The 19,306-nt window shown below is 42.4% G+C and overlaps 1 protein-coding gene across 1 annotated transcript; it reads right to left on the bottom strand.

The window, feature by feature from the left end:
• Positions 1–3,893: 3,893 nt before the first annotated feature.
• LOC120441323 (putative nuclease HARBI1) lies at positions 3,894–5,155 on the bottom strand. The gene is made up of 4 exons (XM_039615862.1): positions 4,720–5,155; positions 4,532–4,647; positions 4,346–4,457; positions 3,894–4,270 (listed from the first exon to the last, which is right to left on the bottom strand). Exons 1-4 carry the CDS (start codon positions 5,153–5,155, stop codon positions 3,894–3,896), a joined length of 1,041 nt encoding a protein of 346 aa, XP_039471796.1.
• Positions 5,156–19,306: the final 14,151 nt, after the last annotated feature.

The following is a 19,306-nucleotide window of genomic DNA, read 5'->3' as shown; positions in this document are numbered from 1 at the left end:
TGGCCGTATTATGTTCATTACAACCTGCTGAGACTCTCTGACCAAACCAGGGACGCCATGATGGGGTTCGCAGAACAATTAGGTCCGAGTTCGCTGGCGGGAGGCGAAATCGAATTATCTAAAACCATGCATGAGCACTCAGGTATCGAAAATATGCTGGCGTCCTGGATGACATCTGTGTTTGGACAATGGAAAGGTGTGGCTAAGTAAACTTGGCAAGTGTCAGTGATGTTTTCTTTGACTGTACTTTTGGGAATATTGGTCATCGCTAGTTGTGGTATCATTCCTTGTGTCAGAGGATGGTTGGTAAAGATAATGGCGAGGGTTGCGAACCCTGCCTGGGTTGAGGGAAATTCTTTATTCCTATTATATAATCTGCATTATTATGATTGCATTAAGAACATGTTTTACAGCATTGTTTACCAGTAATATTGTTTACAGGGTTCATATTGCATTGCATAGGTTTGTCATCACATTCATTCTATTCACAGGTTTAGTTCATTTTATACACATTGCATATCTGTGCTTGTTTAGAGTTGATGTTCTATCCAAGAGGGTTTTAAGCTTCACTGGTGAGAGTGTCCAGGTGATACATGTTGAGGGAAGATGAGAACATAGCAGGTGAATTGCATGCACGCTTACAAACACACATGATTTAAATATAGGCCAGGCCAAAGGCCTGGACTTGATGCAGCTTTCAACTTTACAGCTCCTAACTTGCAGGAATGGCGGGGAGTGTAATGAATGAATGCAAAACATGCTTACAGACACAAACATGACAGGGGTTTATTTTACAGGGTAAAGGTGGACCACAGGTTGCTTTGTTTCTGCTTAGCAACTACTGAGGTAAATGGTGTTAAAGATAAATATGCAATAAGTGAACAAGAAATGTGTGAGGGTGAGCCGGGTGAAACAAAATGTTGTAGATAATGGAAACTTGTCTAACGGGCATTAACAGTAACCTTTGCATGTTATGTATATGCTTGAGGCCAAAGGAGGCATAAATCCAGATAGAAAACTTTGAAGTGTGCTTTTAGCGGAGATTTAGGCTGACAGGGGATGGTGTATATTTTACCGGGGTGTGTTTAATAAAAAAAAAAAACTAAAGCGTTGCTCACACACATAAAGAGTATTGAGATTAAATAAAGTTAATATAATGGATAGAGCCCAGAACAGGAAAATACATAAGTAAAATCAAATGTAATGTTTGATTTCACTTTTATTGGGAAACAATCAGGCTAGAAATGTGAGTAACCTATGTTTAAACTGTGAAAACACTCTCCACATACATTAAAACTGTGCAACTCTGAGTGGGCCATGCAATCAAGCAACTGTTACATATCTGTATTAAACTAGCCAACATAGACTCACCACCACATGATGTTGCCCTGCAGCGGGGCAGAAAATCATTTGCAAACCAGGGATCTTATGTTGATTATCATATTCTTACTTATGTACACACACACACACAGAAGGAAAAATTTCAAAACAAAACAAAAAACAACTTCGCTTAACCTGTCAAGCACAGGAGCAAAATAAAAATCTCTTTGGGCTCTGTTAAAATTTCTTTAGTAAAAGTGTAAAAGGCCAAACCTAAGAGGTTGGGCAACCCGGAAAGTCCCTCCAGTATCAGGAGTTAATAGTCAGGAAACATTCTTCACTTTAACGCTGCTTTTTTATGAAAACCACTGACTCATAGATGCAGATAGACATACAAGTGCACATACATCCAGATGTGCATTTAGACATTAAAAGTGTAGAGACATGTACACACAGATTGGCAAACCGGTACAGAGTCTAACTGAAGAGCTTAATAAAGCAGACGTGGCAGTAGGGTTTGTGATTTTGCCTGATATGATATTGGGAACCAACTTTGAATAATGACAGGAACCTGAGATGAACACAGTAGGTTAGTAAGGTGTAGCAGAGAGAGGGTCAGAGCGAAGGTAGTGGACCTGGGAATAGTGTAGTGACGTCTTTGGAAGACGTCAAAAGGGGAATTGTAGAATTATAGGGACTATTTTACATAACCATCATCTTGTCATTGCATTAATTATCATTTCATCCAAGCATTTATTGAAGCTGCTGGCATTATGTTATAATTTATATTATAGGGGTTATTATAATCAAATATTAACATGTTTATTACAGGTGCAGTATAACTACTTTAAAATGATTGAGTTAAATATATATATATCATAACTCATATGCTGAGTATATTGTTACAGTAAAATAGTAGCTGAGCAAAGGCCTGAATGTATTCAGCTTCTTGTGGTATTTGAGTTTGCTTAGTTACAGGTGACGGAAGGATGTCCAGTCCATGGTGACCTCAAAGGCCTTAGGTCATCACTATATTCGGAAGAGTATGCCACAAGGAGGAACCTCTATGTTGCAGTTAATTCTTAAAATACATGAATGTTCTGTACATGCAAATTATGTGCTTGTAAACGCAAGAAGGGGCGTTACAATACCCTGATGTTATAAAAGCAATCTAGAGTGTATTTTGGGGAGAGATGTACAACTGCTTTGCAGTTTGCACCTCTCCACGCTGCGTGCATTCATTAAAATCAATTGTTTGATTGACCTCTTCTGGACTATCATTGTTTTACTCTCATCCTCAATTTCGGACCCGTAACAAGGGTAACAACTGAAAACATGAAATGTAAGCTAAGACTCTCTAAAAAATCAGCATTGTTGTTCGGCTTTTTATTTATCCATTTGTTGATTCACTCCAAGAGTAAGTAACGCAACCAACTGATCAGTTTGATATCAATCTTTTGTGATACACCGTCATATTTACATTATTAGTTCAGTACGAATGATTTGCTTTGGTACCTGGTCAAACTTAAGCTCTCCTCTGTCTGCAGCAAACTCGCAGGCAGCAGTTTTTCCCCCCTCGCTCACATGCGTGTTGTGCTCAGTCGCCTAGTGCCTGAGCTCGGATCATACCAAAATTAGGGGGAATTTACGACGGTGCCCCATGCTTCTGAAAAAATGACCCGGCTTAAGCCCAGTAAGCCAACCCCCCGCTCCGCTGATGGTTGACTCCAAATCTCCCGAACACTATGTCGATTTGAGAACGGAAGACCGAAACAGCGAGACCAAGACCGAGACCAAGACAAAAGTCCGTCGAGACCAAGACAAAAGTCAGTCGAGACCAAGACCGAGACCAAGACAAAAGTCCGTCGAGACCAAGACGAGACCAAGACCACGTAAAAGTGGTCTCGAGACATCCAACTCTAACACATACACACATACACAATCTGTTGTGTAATCATGTAGACCAATAGGCTGTACCACATCCCTTTGTAACACCATGTTGTTCCCAATGCACAGGACAGTGAAGCAACCCTGTCAGATGACTGTGGTTTGGAGGAAGTCCCTGTAAGTGCATGCATAATTTGGCCTGAATGTGTATCTACTTGTGTACTTCCATGTGTTTCTGACTGCAGTATGGTTTGCAGGCAAAGAGGCCGGCAGAGGGGCCTGATACAGAGGTGGGTGGGCAGTCTTGGAATTAATTCTACCTCCTATATGACATGTATTGACCGTCAAATGTTGTCTCCACAATTGAAACAGGGTGACATTCGTGTGCTCTATAAGAGAAGTCTCCAGCAGAAAATAGAGTACACTGAGCTGAAGAAACAGAAGCTTCTCGGTGACATCGAACTTCAAGCTCTAATGAGGCAAAAAGTTCAACTGGAAATCGAGTTGCTACAGAAGGAACTACAGAGTAAGTAACAATACACTTTCATACAGAGCACTATTGGTAACCTTGCGTGGTACAGTATATATGATTTTCTTTTCCAGGCAAATGATGACTGCCTTCTGTTGGATGAGACGGCAAAAGATGCCCAAATAAATCTCAAAGGAAAATATGTTTTGTCAAGTGTTTAATATGCGAAATTGTGTTGCACAATTCTGTCCCGTGCAGCTCTGCCACTAGGTTGGTCCAGGTGCACTGGCTGGAGGTCATCAACAGGCTGCACCTCCACCACGGGGATCCTCTCCTTTCTGATGGTGGCAATGTTGTGCAGTACGGCACATGCAACAATAATGTCACATGCCCTGTCAGGTGCAACCCTCAGACCTTTCAGACACTGAAATCTCCCCTTTAATTGCCCAAAGGTCATTTCAATGCGTGCCCTTGTCCTGGCTAGAGCTGCATTGTAGCGGGTCTGTGGCCCAGGGTTGGGGTCAGGGAACGGTGTCAGGAAGTACTGCCTGCATGCATAACCCCTGTCCCCAAGGAGAATCCCATCGTAGGCCCCTGTGTAATGGAGAAATGCTGTTATGTTAGGCCCAAAATAAGTATGACATATCAAAATAAGTCTCTTTTTCTTACCACGCTCAAATAATGTGCATAACTCTGACTCTCTGAAGATTCTTGAGTCATGCACTGATCCGGGCCATTTAGCTTCCACATTTGTGATGTGGCACATGGAGTCACACACCATCTAAGAGATTTCAGTATATGTGAACACACTCCATTCCATTATATATTACCATCTGAAATATTAGTATTACTCACCTGCACATTTATACTGTGGACCCCCTTTCGGTTGACAAAATCCCCTTCATTGGGGCCTGGGGGGGCCTTGATTGCAATGTGTGTGCAGTCTATGGCACCAATCACATTGGGGAAGCCTGCGGACAATCGCGCTACAGTTACAGACATAGGTCATGGTTGCATCACATTCATTATCGATTTTCATGTACCTGCAATGGCAAAAAAGCCCTGTTTGACAACCTGTGGTCTCACGTGGCTTGGGAAAACCACAAACACACCCAGGAAATGCTTGAGTGCCAGGTATACTTTGCGAATGGCACGGCAGACAGCACTCTTGCCAATGTTCTCTGCATCTCCAACAGCGTACAGAAACGTGCCACTCGCAAAGAAACGCAAGGCAATGCACACAGTTTGTGCAGTTGTTAATGCCCGACTACGGTGAGTGGAACTCTTAACATAGGGATCCAACAAGTTGGTTAAGTAAATAATACCCTCACGGGAAAACCGATATCTCTCTATGAGCACACTGTCGCGCTGAGCTAAAGGATCCTGTCTATCCCGCAATATCCGCTGGATTCTGAAAACTCTCCTTATCAATCTCGCACCTTCCGCAATGGGTTGCTCGCGTACAAACGGACAGGACATGGCTGCGACCGACTTCCCAAATCCACCTTCGCTTTTATAGCCGTGGTCTCTCATCTTGATTGCACGTAGTAATTTACTATTTCTACCCTAAAATATGAATTACATCTGACATATGATCTACTACATGACATAGAATGATTAATAGTACATTTCCCTTTTTTTTCGGAAATGATCTGTATGTATCTGTATGAACTCAATAACAGAATCAAATGCTGCATTATAGTTACATTGCTAATATTCATTTATGGTAAAACAGTGGCGAAATATCGCTGTTGCTTTCGTATAAATGAAGCGGACATACCTGAGTGGCCGCGATCTAATCTTGTTTACATAAAGTAAGCCTGCTCCCGAGCAGGTTTACGCTTACGGATCTGTTGCTATGACAGCAAGTCCCGGATGAGCTTCGAAGAACCGAATGATCCAAGATCACGCGAAATCGTCAACATTCAAATCCGGCTAACTTACTTAGCGAGGTACGAAGAATGGACCCCTGTTTCTTTGTTGCACAGCTGCATCTTCTTCTCTCATTCTCTCCCCTCCCTCTCCTGTTTCTACTTCAATCATGAAACTGATCAATGATCAGCTGATCAGCTTTTCTCTCTTGTTTGTTTATCGCCCACTTTGCGCCAGAAAGAGGAAACCGCCGGATGTCGCGTTAAACAACAGCAGCATGTTTAAGCTTGATCAGCTGTTGTTAGAATTTATTTAATATTAGTTTCTAGTATCAGCTGATGTTTGCTGGAGCCACAGCTGTAAAGCTGCTGGTCATGATATCGGTTTGGATATGTGGTGAGAGGGAAACATGAAGATGAAACCAGGAGATGTCCTTACTGAATCATCAGAGCTGAACAGGTGATGGAGAAACAGGTTTACCTTTTAGGTGACATGAATGAGTTGAAGGGAAGTTATGAACTGTTTCTGAGAGACAAATAACACCAGGATCCTTTTCTAAGTAGCTGACAGCTGGTAACTGTGCAGGTCTAGCAAAGTTTTGCCAGGGGGGCAGGTAGGGCATTAACAGGGAAAAGGGGGGCACAAAGAAATACTTTCTTATTCTCATTTAAAATGTCTGGCTGTTATTAAATAATTATCTGAAGCTTACAACCAAAGTTTTCATCTGACGTAAAATGAATAGAAATCATACATTTACCAACAAGACAGTGTACATCACTGTCACAACAGCGTTTGTTTTCATTCAAAGGCTTTATGGCTTTAATATCTGGGGGGCCGGTCTTTAGTCAAAATGCATCCATAGACTTGAGACACAAAACATTGGTCCACCTGAAAGTCCCAAAAATGCATTATTTTCTGATCAAACCAGAAATCTTTAATGAGCAGCTAGATTTGTCTCGCATTAACTGGCATTAACTGGCTGAGTTAATGCCAGTTAATGCAACATCGAAGCAGCTGGAATCCACATAGTGATGCGCGAATCATGAACGAATCGTTCAATACTCGAGAATCACTTTACTGACTCGTGAATCATGATTCACAAGCGCAACTGACTCACTGACTCATCCCTGTTGCTGTTAGCAAACTAATTTCACTAGTAGAAATATATCTAGCTTATAATTCAAATTGTGAAGAAAAACACAACATCCAGTATCTTAACAAAAACATTTCTGCTCTGAACTGGAAGAAAAAACCCTGAGTAGAAGCTCACATCAAGACAATAGCTCCTCGGTTTACAGTAGCAACGCTCTGCTAACATGCTAACAGCACATTTGAGCTACTCACCCCCTCCATTCCTGCGCTGAATCGTAGGGGAAGCAAATCACTCATGACTCACTAACCCCCTCCCTCCTGTGCTGAATCGTAGCGTAAGCAAATCACTCAGGACTCACTAACCCACTCCCTCCTGTGCTGAATCGTGGTGTAAGCAAATCACTCAGGACTCACTAACCCCTCCTCCTGTGCTGAATCATAGAGCGCGCGAATCACTCATGACTCGCTCACCCCTCCCTCCTGTGCTGATTCATAGAGCGAGCGAATCACTCATGACTCGCTAACCCCTCCCTCCTGTGCAGAATCATAGAGCGAACGAATCACTCACTCACTCACTCACCCCTCCCTCCTGGCTCGCAGCTACTTCTTCTTCTTCTTGGTTGGCAACCAATGTTAAGGCACTACCGCCCCCTGGCTCACAGCTCAGTGGACATTTAGATGAGAAAATATATATTTGACACATGTAAGGAAAATACTAATAAAATAAAAATAAACAAAAGAAATGTTCCTTTAGAAATTCTTTTGCTCTTTTTTTGCTATATAAAATAGTTGTTTTCTTTAAGAATCACTCATCTTAGCAGTAGGATTTACATTAAAAGAGAAACAAATTAAGTTTGAGTGAAAATGTACATTTTTTGCACTCTCTGGTCAACTGACTCAGTGACTCAAATGACTCAAAAAACCCGATTCACTTTGGTGAGTGACTCATTAAAACTCGATTCAGTAAAAAGAATCAAATTTACCATCACTAAATCCACAGCTGTGCGTGTTCATGGAGCTTGCATTTTCACCTGCTGGACATCACTACCTGACAAGTTTAACTGTCTTCAGAACATTGCAGAGGCCTTATTGACAGTATTTGGCTCTACATATCTGTGTGAGCAGATTTTCTCTCACATGAGTGTCCTCAGGTAGCCGTCTGAATGCTGGACACTCAGAGACCTGTGTCTCTGAGTGGGAGACCAGAGATCACATTAACATGTGTGTCTGTGTATTAACAAACATACCATATTGGCTCAGTTTATTTTTCTTATCATTGTTGTGAGGAGACCATAAATAGCATTTGTATTTTCTGTTGTACAGTTCATTTGCTGTTATGGAGTTCTTGTTATGAATAAAAAGTGTCTTTTTTTTGTTTCAAAATAGCTGATAACTATTCGCTGATAGCTGCCAACATCTGCAAACAAATATAATTCTATAAAGTGGTTCTATATAATGTGTAACTGTTCATATAGAGCGTTATTAAATTTATTGCTAATGTAATCATATGGCACACTGACTTCTGAGGAAATTTTAAGTGGCACTCGCCATCAGAAAGGTTGCCTACCCCTGGTACAGAACATCAGAGATCCCCACATTATACAGAGAGCAAAAGCAGTTTATTTTGCAGGTTTGATTTCTTTTTCTCCTGCACAGCACTGATGTGGAGCACTTCTCTGAATAGCGACACCTATCGTTCAGGAGAATACTGCAGCAAGTACTTGCAACCTCAGTGCTGGTATAAAAGATACGAAGCTGTGGAGACATTGCTTGCTTATGACATGACCAATTCAGTGAGTATAATAGGTCCTTTAGACAACTGTGCAAGGGAATAAGTGGTCAGACATTTTTTAGCTTTCTAACAAAATCAGACATTAATCTACAGAGGCACGAAACAAGATAAAAAGAGTTAATGTGCTGCAGGAAAGCTTTTCTTAATGTTTTGGCTTGTGCTTTGCACTGAATTTTAACATTCTGTTTCAAGCAACATAAATATGGGTGTACAAATATGGAGTTTGTCATGGACAAACTGTGGTTAAGTCCAACAACAAAACAGTTCCAGCAGGCTGTTCCTCCCACCAGCTGAGGTCTCAGTTTAATTGCCTATGTGAGCACTGAAGTTTTCCAGCAGGACAATGAAGTCTCCAGCAGGGACATCTTCAAGCATCCTCCTCAGGGACTCTATAAGGTTGCATACAGTAAACTGTTGTGAACTTTTGCTGTAGGAACAGCCCTGACCCATCAAGGCATGGACCCCACCAGAGCCCTCAAGGCATGCTGTGGGGTGATCTTTTAAGTCCTGTCAGCTGTGAGGTGGGGCCTTCATGGATTGGACTTGTTTTTTCCAGCACATCCTACAGATGCTCGATTGAATTGGGAGGTCAAGGGGAGGTCAATTCAACACCTCAAACCTGTTGTTGTGCTCCTCAAACCATTGTTGTTGCTGTGGCAGGGTGCATTATCCTGCTGAAAGAGGCCACAGCCATCAGGGAGCACCGTTTCCATGAAAGGGTGTACATGTTCTGACATGTGCCACCTACCTAAGCATTGTTGCAAAGTAACAGCCACGTGGACGGCAGGACCCAAGGTTTCCCAGCAGGTGTTCCCCAAGTAAGCAACACACACACACACACACACACACACCCGGACATCCACATGATGTAAAAGTAAACATGATTCCTCCAAGAGGAACAGCTACAGCAGAAAATATCTGATTCTTTGATTAAAACCCCAGAAGGAGCAGGAATGTAATAAAAGTGTTATTAAAGGAAGTTACCCAGCACGCCTTACAGCAAGAGACAGTCACAGAGACTTTATAAAACACTCAGATGTTCATACACCTTCACTCCTCAATTCAGTTAGTGTTATACAAATTGTGTAATTATGATTACTGCAAAGACTCCTGTATCTAAATTCATATCTAAATTATTTTAATATTTACAGTCATTCATAATGTTAATAGTCCCAGCTTTTACACTGTTATTTAAAACTTTATTATTTTCACGTCCTGAGCAGGAAAAAAGATTTTTGAATAAATTTTGTCCAAAATGGAAATAATCTAATAAGCCATTTGGCAGATGGAGTCTTCCGAGGTGCCTTGTCATTTTTAGTATGCCTCAATTCAGGGGACGCCGAACCTTTAGCACTGGCATTGTTAGTGCCTTGCACTGCTCTCTCTCGTCAGCTGCACGGGAACATGTGAGCGGTGAGTCAGCAGATGCTCTGGGAGGCTTCATATCGCCCTGATTCATATCTCCCGAAACCTCAGACCGATAGCCCACCATCTCTGTAGTGTCCTGTATTCCCTGACAGGTGTAGAGAGTTGGCTTCTGTTCACTGCAGAAATGGCATCAACTGTGCTACAGATTATTTTATTACATGGTTGTTGGCTGACTCGCACCTGAGCTGTGAGGAAAGAAAGGAGGGGGTGTTCAGCATAGATGAGCTGGACTCTTAAAGCTGCACCTCTGCAGCATGCACACTGCATGTTGTGGGATTCATTTTTAAGCAACATCCAGATTCTATCCATCCCTTCCCTTCCACTTATCCTTATCAGGGTCACGGCTGGAGCCAGTCTATCTCAGGGCACAACATCCTGATTATTTTATGACTCATAAGTTAAAAACTAAGTAAAAACAATTCCTGAAGTCAGTGTATGTCAGGTACACTCAGCTGTGCATCATGGAGAAATGAAGCACTGGATTGTCTTGATGGATGCTCAATCCTCCAGGTTTCTGGAGTAAAGTCTAGACTAGTGTCTTTTAAACTTCTATGACATCCGCTTGAAGTCTGCTCCCTAAGGAGAATGCATGTTTGGTACAGACGAGTTCACACACTCACAAAAAACAGGCAGGCACACAGACATCTGCACAGACCCTCACACTAACCATTCGATGACATCACTGGGACCTAAGCAGACCCGAGCAGACTCACGGACATGGAAAGTATAAATCCCTTCTTGACAGTTTCTGCACATTTTCTTTATTTTTTAACTTTTTTTTTATTAATTTGTTTTTACGGTGGCAAACTCTGCACGCACGTTGCAGAAGTAATCATGAAAAGCACAAGGAAAAATGTTTTTGTTGAAACACCTGGAAAACAACAAGATTTAGTTGGCTGAGTGATGAACTGTGTGTCTTCAAATGAAAAGTTTCTCTAATGTTTTTAAACAACTTGTAGCTAGAGCTCTGTAAGCACACAAACTAAGGAAGAGAGGAAGGAAAACCAAGCCTGAAAATCCAAACAGACCATGACAGCCTCAAAGAAACTGAGTTACAGTCAAACAGATCTGTGAAGCAAACAGACAGACACTGCTGCGTTACAGACGCTGTCACACATCTCCATCATTTACATGTGTGCAGGATACTGTGAGAGCGGACCTCTGAGTGTGTGTGTGTGTGTGTGTGTGTGTGTGTGATTTTTATTTCACACCCACTCGCACGCATAGTTCACTCATATCAAGCAAAGATAACAAAATGTGCATCTGTCAAAAACACTCTGCTCGGCAGTGTGAGAGATATGTGATATTGATGAGCACCGTCTCAAAGCCAAACAGATGTAAACTGTTGAGAAAACACAAAATTGTTCAGTTCGCTGTCAGTTCTGCTCTATCGTCTCCATTTATCTGGTGATAAGATGTGACCTCTGACCTCAGTGAACTGGCACTGATACAGTACCCACACATCCTCCAGTAATGGCTGTATCAGCAAACACAGACTGATAAACAAGCTGAAATCTGACACATGTTGGTCTAAACCCAGTGAAGTGTTGGGAGCATTGGTGGGTCCGTTACTGTTTACAGCATGAGGAGAAATATTCCTCTCAGAAACTAGCTAATCTTATTTGCCTTGTGATGTTAGGATATCTCTGAAGTTCTGAGTGATGCCAGCCTGAAGGACGATGAATCTGGGACTCGGTAACAACCAAGCAGCAACCTGAATGCTAGAATTGTCTTCCTTAAATGGCCACTAGAGGCCAACTCCTTAAATGAGTCAAAAAGGTTTCACCTCCACCACTGTTGGAGTCAGGGACCTCGGTGCATGGCTTTCGAGTTGTTTATCAGTCTGTTAGTACACATGCTCTCGTTAAGATACATCTGTGTTTATGCATCACCTGTGCAGGTGCAGAGTTTGCTAAACAGCCTTTAAAGTGTTAGCTGCTAAGCACCTCGCTGAAGTACTGAGATGGTGTTGGCATCAACACTAACAAAACTACACTAACAGCGAGACTAGAAACCAGTGGCTGATGTTCCTCTGTCCATCTTATATATACAGTCTATGGTAGAAACACATTTTTCGTGCTCTGATTTGTAACTGAACAAAGTTTGAGACCTGCCTGATAACACATGTGTGGGGTCTGGCTTGCTCCTGTGTGTCGGCTGTGTCTCCTTTTCTAAGTTTATTAAAAGATGCCATAAATGGTCTATGTTGTTAAATAACAATCTTAAAATGTTTCATTAAAAGTTGCAGCTTGCACGATGTTTTGCTGTGTTTCACTGTGTAAGCCCAAAGGCCAGGGGAAAAATAAGGAAAAACTGCGAGCAGTAAGTGAATCTGTGGGTGTTTTTAACACGCTTAATCAGCCAAATCATGCTGTTTATAAGAGTCGACAAGAGTGAACCTTGGCAGACCCACTGCAGAAACTGCAGGCGCAGGTCGGTGCCCGATGGCCAACTGTGTTGGTGTGTCAGGGCCATTAAGGTCAAGACGTGGGAAACTTTGAACTGAAGTGTGTGAAAAACAGCTCCAGGCTTAATTTTTGCTTCGAGGCTCAACACTCGGTTCATCTCGTCTCTCAACAGAAGCTATTTTCACCTGGAAAGATGTCACAGGGCGTGATTGTCACAGGCTTTTTTTTTTTCACATCATGGGCAACATCAGACTCTCTCAGCACAACGCAGGAGAACATCAGAGCCAGAAGGAAGGAGGCTGGCTGTCAGAGGCAGAGAAATCAGCACGTAAAAGCATTTTATGACTAAAAAGTGAGCCAAAGCTGGACCTTTGGAGAAGGTTAATTATGTGATCACCTCACTAAAAGTGTGCACCTCTCTGTTTCACCCTTCTCTGATTTCTTTCTTCATCTGTCACTTTTTTAGAATAGAATAGAATAGCTCTTTATTGTCATTGTTACAAAAACAATGAAAGGCAGTTTGGCATCTCTCCATGTGTGTGAAGTATACGACAATAGCATAAGTATTTACACAATAGCACAGACAAATTTACATTTACACAAGAAAGATATGTACAAGTTATACATACACCTGCATACATACGGATACACCCATGCATACATACACGCACATACATACATATATGCATGCGTGCATACGTACACACACATAATTCCACATACACGCTTACATATATATATATATATATGTACACACACACATACATGCCATCTCATGAGCAGGTGAACTGTGAGGTGCAGTGTGATCAGTGATTTTGCACATTGGGGTGCGGGTGGGGGGTGGGGGGGGTGCTGTTGCAACTATAATAAATAGTGGTACAATAAATGCAGTTTAAAGAGGTAGGAATGTTGGTTGCATTGAAGTATAAACAGAAATACAGTTTATAAATAAGGTGTAATGTCCATGGGTGTTGGCAGTGCAGTTATCCTCCAGGCAGGGTGGAGGTAGGGCATGTTTGACAGCCTGTGGGTAAAAACTTCTATTGAGTCTGTTTGTCTTCAACCTGATGGACCTGTAATGTTTACCAGAAGGAAGGGGGGGAAAAGTGAGTGTCCAGGGTGTGAAGGGTCTTTGATGATGATGCTGGCTTTCTGCTGAAGTCTCCCAGTATAAATGTCGCTCAGGGGGTTAGTGAAGTGCCAATTGCCCACTCTGCTGCCCTCACCACCCACTGCAGTTTCCTCTTGTACTCCGCGGTGCAGTAGTTGAACCAGAGTGTGCAGCAGTAAGTCAGAAGGCTTTCGATGGTGGAGCGGTAGAAGTTCACTAGCAGTCTCTGGGGTAACTGGGCCTGATGCAGTTTCCTGAGAAAGTACAGCCTCTGTTGTGCTTTCCCTACCTGGTGGGAGATGTTTGTGGACCAGGTAAGGTCGGCCGAGATGTGGACTCCGAGGAACTTAAAGCTTTCTACCCTTTCTACCTCCTCCCCATCAATGTAGAGGGTAGAGTGCTCAGATCGCTTTGTTCTTCTGAAGTCGATTACTATCTCCTTGGTCTTGGCTGTGTTCAGATGCAGGTTGTTGTTTTCACACCATTGCTTCAGATGCTGAACCTCCTCTCTGTAGGCTGATTCATTGTTGTTGTCGATCAGTCCTATGATGGTGGTGTCATCGTCAAATTTTATAATGGTGTTACTGGTGTGGATTGGAGAACAGTCATGGGCGAAAAGTGAGTATAAGAGGGGACTGAGGACACACCCCTGTGGGACACCTACATTCAGAACGAGGGTGGAGGAGGTGTGCGCTCCCATTCTGACGTTCTGGGGTCTGTTGCTCAGGAAGTCCAATATCCAGCTGCACAGTGAGCTGCTGGTTTATTAACCAACTATTAACTAGTTTATTAACTTCTAGACTCTCCGTCTGTAAAGAAGCAGCAGGTTGGAGCTGGAGGCTTAACACTGTTTGGATCAGTCAATAGGTGAATGAATCTCATTATTTCTGCAGCAGCAGTCTCTTAATTTATTTTACTATGAGAAATGATATGTGACACACAGTACATAAGAACAAACCCATGAACAAAGAGTTTGTTCCTCTTTCCTTCTGATAGAAGAATTATTTTTTATTTTGTCCTGTAACCATCACTCTGCATGCCGTCTGCTTCTGGAGATTACCGGTGGTGATTCAAGTATGTTCAAGTACTTTCAAGCTCTCCAGAGGATGACCACATCACTCTGCTCTAACATCGGTATTGATTTCAATTAGATACAGCTTAAAGTTATAAAGCAGAAACATAGCAAATATGTAGAGGGTATTTTAAACTAAGAGCCATGGAAGCAGGTGTTTTGTAGACAGTGCAGTCTACCTGCACATATTTGATTTCTTTTGCCTTTTTTGCCATCGAGTCATTGCATCACAAGCACAGACAGGCCAGACATGACCACAGTTTGTCTCGGAGCACTCAGGTCCGTCACTTGATCGGTTTTCAGATGTCAAGTCCAAGGTTAGACTCTCTGTGCCCACGGGCCTGGTGTCAGTGAGAAAGCAGATCTGAAGGGAGGTAAAAAACACACAACCAAAGACAAAACAGCACAACCCACAGGAGCCAAGCTTACCTTTTTTATTTATTTTTATTTTTCATTCTGCTGCTATTCGGGGCAAGGTAAAAAAAAAAAAAAAAAAGTGTTGAATGGAGAGAGGAAGGAGAGGGGAAAGACTGAAGGGGGAGGTGTTTTGGGGAGTCTGGGAGAGAAGGATGAAATAAAGAAAGAGGGGCAGGTGGTGAAGAGGAGTCACTGGAGAGAAACTGAGCCGAGCTGCTGTCAGATACAGGAGATGCTGCTCACAGACAAATACGTTGATATTCAAGTTACGTTATTGAACACATTTGTAGAAAACAGCAAGAAAAGTTCCACTGCTGTTTGAATTATGGATAGAGGTCTGCTGTGCAAACACAAACTACACACTGAAGCATTTTTGAGTGTTAGCTAGCTTAAATGATTAGCATCTTCCGTGTATTATTCATCAGAGTTTAGTGTGTGTGTATGTATGTGTGTGTGTGTGTGTGTGTGTGCGCGCTTTAACTTTTCAAACCTGCAGCTCAGAGATGAGGATACCTTACAAACTGAAATATATGCTCCACTCTTCTGTTGCATTATTAATGATTGCTGTGTGCTTGCAGATTTTTTGTATTGCTAATTTTACTCAGTGCAGAGCTAAAAGTCAGAGACACACAACAACAATGATCTTTGTTTGATGCTCTGATATAAAAAGGGAAGCAAAAACATGAAAATTAGCAACGTTGATTATTAGAAAATAAACAATAATCACAAATCAGCACACTGCTTGCTTTTGTTTTGTGTGTGTAATATCCATGTGTAGTGCTATAAGAGAAATAACTGATATATATTCATATGTATGCACATGTGCAACATGTTGATTAGCTGGTTTGGTTACATCCAGATTTTAAAAAGTCAAATAAATGACATTATTTACATAATGGCAGACATCTAAGCTTGTCTGTCAGGCGTTGATGCGTTTGATTTTTATCTACAATCCATAAAAAGACACAGGATACTGTACAATTTTAATGAATGCCTGAGAACAAGAAGAGAAATGTGTGGAATGTGTTATTTATGCAGCAACATTGCACGTTTTCCTAATTTCCTACCCCAGTGATCATCTTGTTACTTTCATGTTTTCAGTGTGAACCCTTGTTGAGGTTTTGTCCTTTCTGTTTTCCAGGACACGGTCGTTAGTGCTGATGATATTCTCAGCAGACACATTCTCGGTAAAATAATAAGCAAACGAGCAAAGCATTCTTCTGGAAAGAGGAATATGTTGACCCAGAAAGCGCTGAGAATAGCAGCTAAATGCTCGCCGTGTGAAACAGGATTGTCTCAGGCTGACATGTGAACAATCATTGTTTGTTCGAATACACACCGAGCTTTTAAGGTAAAAATGGAGACTGGTCTAAAAACACCCACCTGGAATTTCTGTCTTCTCGCTGACAGCAAACCCATGCATTTCCTTTTGGAGCACACTTTTATCCATCCAATTTGGCATCGTGTTTGGGCCCCGCTCTGCCTGTAAACACTGCAGCACTTAACCTTTGAGCACAAACGGCTCACACACACCACAGGAAAAGCAAAATTCAACTTTGTGCTGCTTCCTTTTTCTTCTCATCAAAAAGCCTCCTTTCCAACCTCGCGGCCAGCATCGCAGAGTCAACACATTACCCTCCACACATACATACACACACACGCACACACAGGCCCTGTGCAGACTATTCTCCTACTACTGTCACTCTACATTAAGGATGCTCACCTCAAACAACCTGCTGGGGGCTGCAGCAGCAAACTGGTTTTACATCAGCACCTCTCTCTCACACACACACGTGTTACACCGCTGAAATGATGGGCCAACTCATCTCCTGTGCAACATATTTATTTTTACAGAAAACTGTAAAAACAGAAAAATATGACAATCAGTTCTCTTTGCCGCACAGGCCGTACGCTGCCTCTTCACCACTGACACTACTTCTTCTAGTGTAGCAAACATTACTTTATACAAGTAACTTATACAGTTCCATATTCATATGCACCACTTGATAAACTGCTTAAATCACAAAAATACATTTTACTATACACATGAATAACATAGTGAACTCTGATTACAGTTTTATATTGTTTTTACTACTGTTTTAATCTATTTATGGACCTGTCTTCTTAACTGTATTTATTAAACTAGATCTCTTTCAAATAAATGTTTTTCTTAACATATTTTTTACAACATTCACTCTTCATGAACTAAACATAAAGCAATTCACATTTTCTCTTATTGTGCAAAACATATATATTGTGACTTTAACCCAAAAATACCTGCACCGAGCTCACAGAGTTTCGGTACAGTCTAACACTTGGATCGGCACAGGCTAACAACTGGACCAACTTGGAAATTAGCTCTTTAGCTTAACATTCACCACACTCAAGACATTTATCATTAATCGCCACTGCTGTCCGTCACGTTTAGAACCTCTGTTTTATATTATCAACCACCCAGCTTCCCTGTAAAAACAGAAAAATATGACAATCAGTTCTCTTTGGCACGCAGGCCGTACGCTGCCTCTTCACCACTGACACTACTTCTAGTGTAGCGTCAGCTACCGATGCGTACAGGACTGAGCGCCCTCTGCTGGCGGAACTTATATAACAGTAAAACTGACATTGCAGTGGCCTTACTTAAAGAAAGTGTCTTTGAGTATAAAATAAAATGGGGGGCTACTATTTTCATGTCCCTGTCTTTAACATAGTGCCACACTCTCCCCCACAAAATTAAATGTCTCCTGACATTTCTGTCTGCATCATCTATTGAACCATAGCTTTAACACACTCCCACAGCCCATGGTCTCCAGAAGTCATTACAGTCAATCACCTGAGCTGTAGTCACTGTACAATTCCTCTGAACCAAAGTTGGCTGACCTAAAGTGTCATAGCTCAGTATAGTTGGTTGCTGTCTTTGTCTTTGAGGTCGCTGCCTCACAGTGTCAGTCTCACCACCAGTTGCAGCTAGAATGTCAGTCACAGCATCACCACTCAGTGGCCTGTCATTGTCAGGGTCAGGGCCTTGGATCTGCCCAGGCACAGTCTCTTCGCTCTGTAGTGGCAAATCCTCTTCGCTCTGTAGTGGCAAATCCTCTTCTTGACAGTGGAGATTCAGATGAGGCTGGAAGGACTCTGCCAAAGGGTTAAGTGCCTCTGTCGTCTCCCTGGAACCGGCCTGAGGGTACCACTGGAAGGTGCCACTGTCGTCATCATCCGATGTGTCGCCATTCCCTGGCTGCTGCTGTCTACGCGGAGGTCTGAACTTCTTCCTTGTCACTGTCGGAGAGTCTTTTTGGGGCTGAACAGTCTGTGTTGATGGCTTCTCAAGTGGCAGGAAGTCACAGGCCAGTAGGAGATTTCTGTGCACCACTTTATCTCTGCCTTGGCCATTTTCAGGGCTGATCACATACACTGGACTGTCATCTGCTTTCCTCTCCCTCACTTTGTAGACTTGGTTCTCCCAAAAGGACTGGATCTTTGCAGGACCACCTCGAGGGGTGAGATTTCGGAGGAGCACTCTATCCCCAGGCTGACGATCTCTCCCTTTAACTTTCTTGTCGTAGTACGCTTTGCCTCGAGCAGCTTCCTTGGTAGCAGTTTGAGAAGCCACTGTGTACGCCTCCTGCATTCTCTTTTTCCAGCAGCTAACATAGTCATCATAGTCCACATGAGCTTCATCCCTTTTCAGGTCGAAGAGCAAGTCGATGGGCAGGCGTGGGGAACGTCCGAAGATGAGGTAATAGGGGGCGTAGCCTGTTGCCTCATTCTTCGTACAGTTGTACGCGTGGACGACTTTAGCTAGCGACTCTTTCCAATCATCTTTCTCCTTGTCCTCCAGGGTCCGCAACATGGACAGCAGGGTGCGGTTGAATCTCTCCACCTGTCCATTACCCTGTGGGTGGTAGGGTGTCGTGTGGGAGCCCTGGATACCAGAGAGTTCTTTCAATCTTGCCATGAGTTTGTTTTCAAACTCCTTGCCCATGTCGTGGTGTAGTCTGGTCGGGAAGCCGAACTTGAGTGCAAAGTCATTGAAGAGCTTGTCAGCGACTGTTTTAGCTGCTTTGTTCTTCGTTGCATAGGCTTGGGTAAACCTCGTGAAGTGATCCATGACAACAAGTATATACTCGTAGCCCTGCTTACACTTTTCCAGGTGAAGGAAGTGTCAAGAGGAGAAATATTTTACTGCTATTATTTGCTGCTATTAGTATAATCATCATTACCATTTCATTATTAATAGTGATGTTGCATTCAGATGCATTCAGATGTTCAAATATATTGGTATCATATCAGTCTTTATTACAGGAGCAGTTATAACCACTTTAAGCTGTTGAGTTGAATTTATAATCTTAAATGTTTGTATGCAGACTGCATGGTGAAAGAAAAGGCCCCACGTAGAGTAACTCCAAAATGAGACAGGAAGTTATAGGCTTTTGAAGTT

The sequence above is a fragment of the Oreochromis aureus genome, linkage group 2 (genome assembly GCF_013358895.1).
Source record: "Oreochromis aureus strain Israel breed Guangdong linkage group 2, ZZ_aureus, whole genome shotgun sequence".
NCBI classification, from domain to species: Eukaryota; Metazoa; Chordata; class Actinopteri; order Cichliformes; family Cichlidae; genus Oreochromis; species Oreochromis aureus.
Note: the sequence above shows the minus strand (reverse complement) of the source record. Positions and strands in the feature narration are given on the sequence as shown.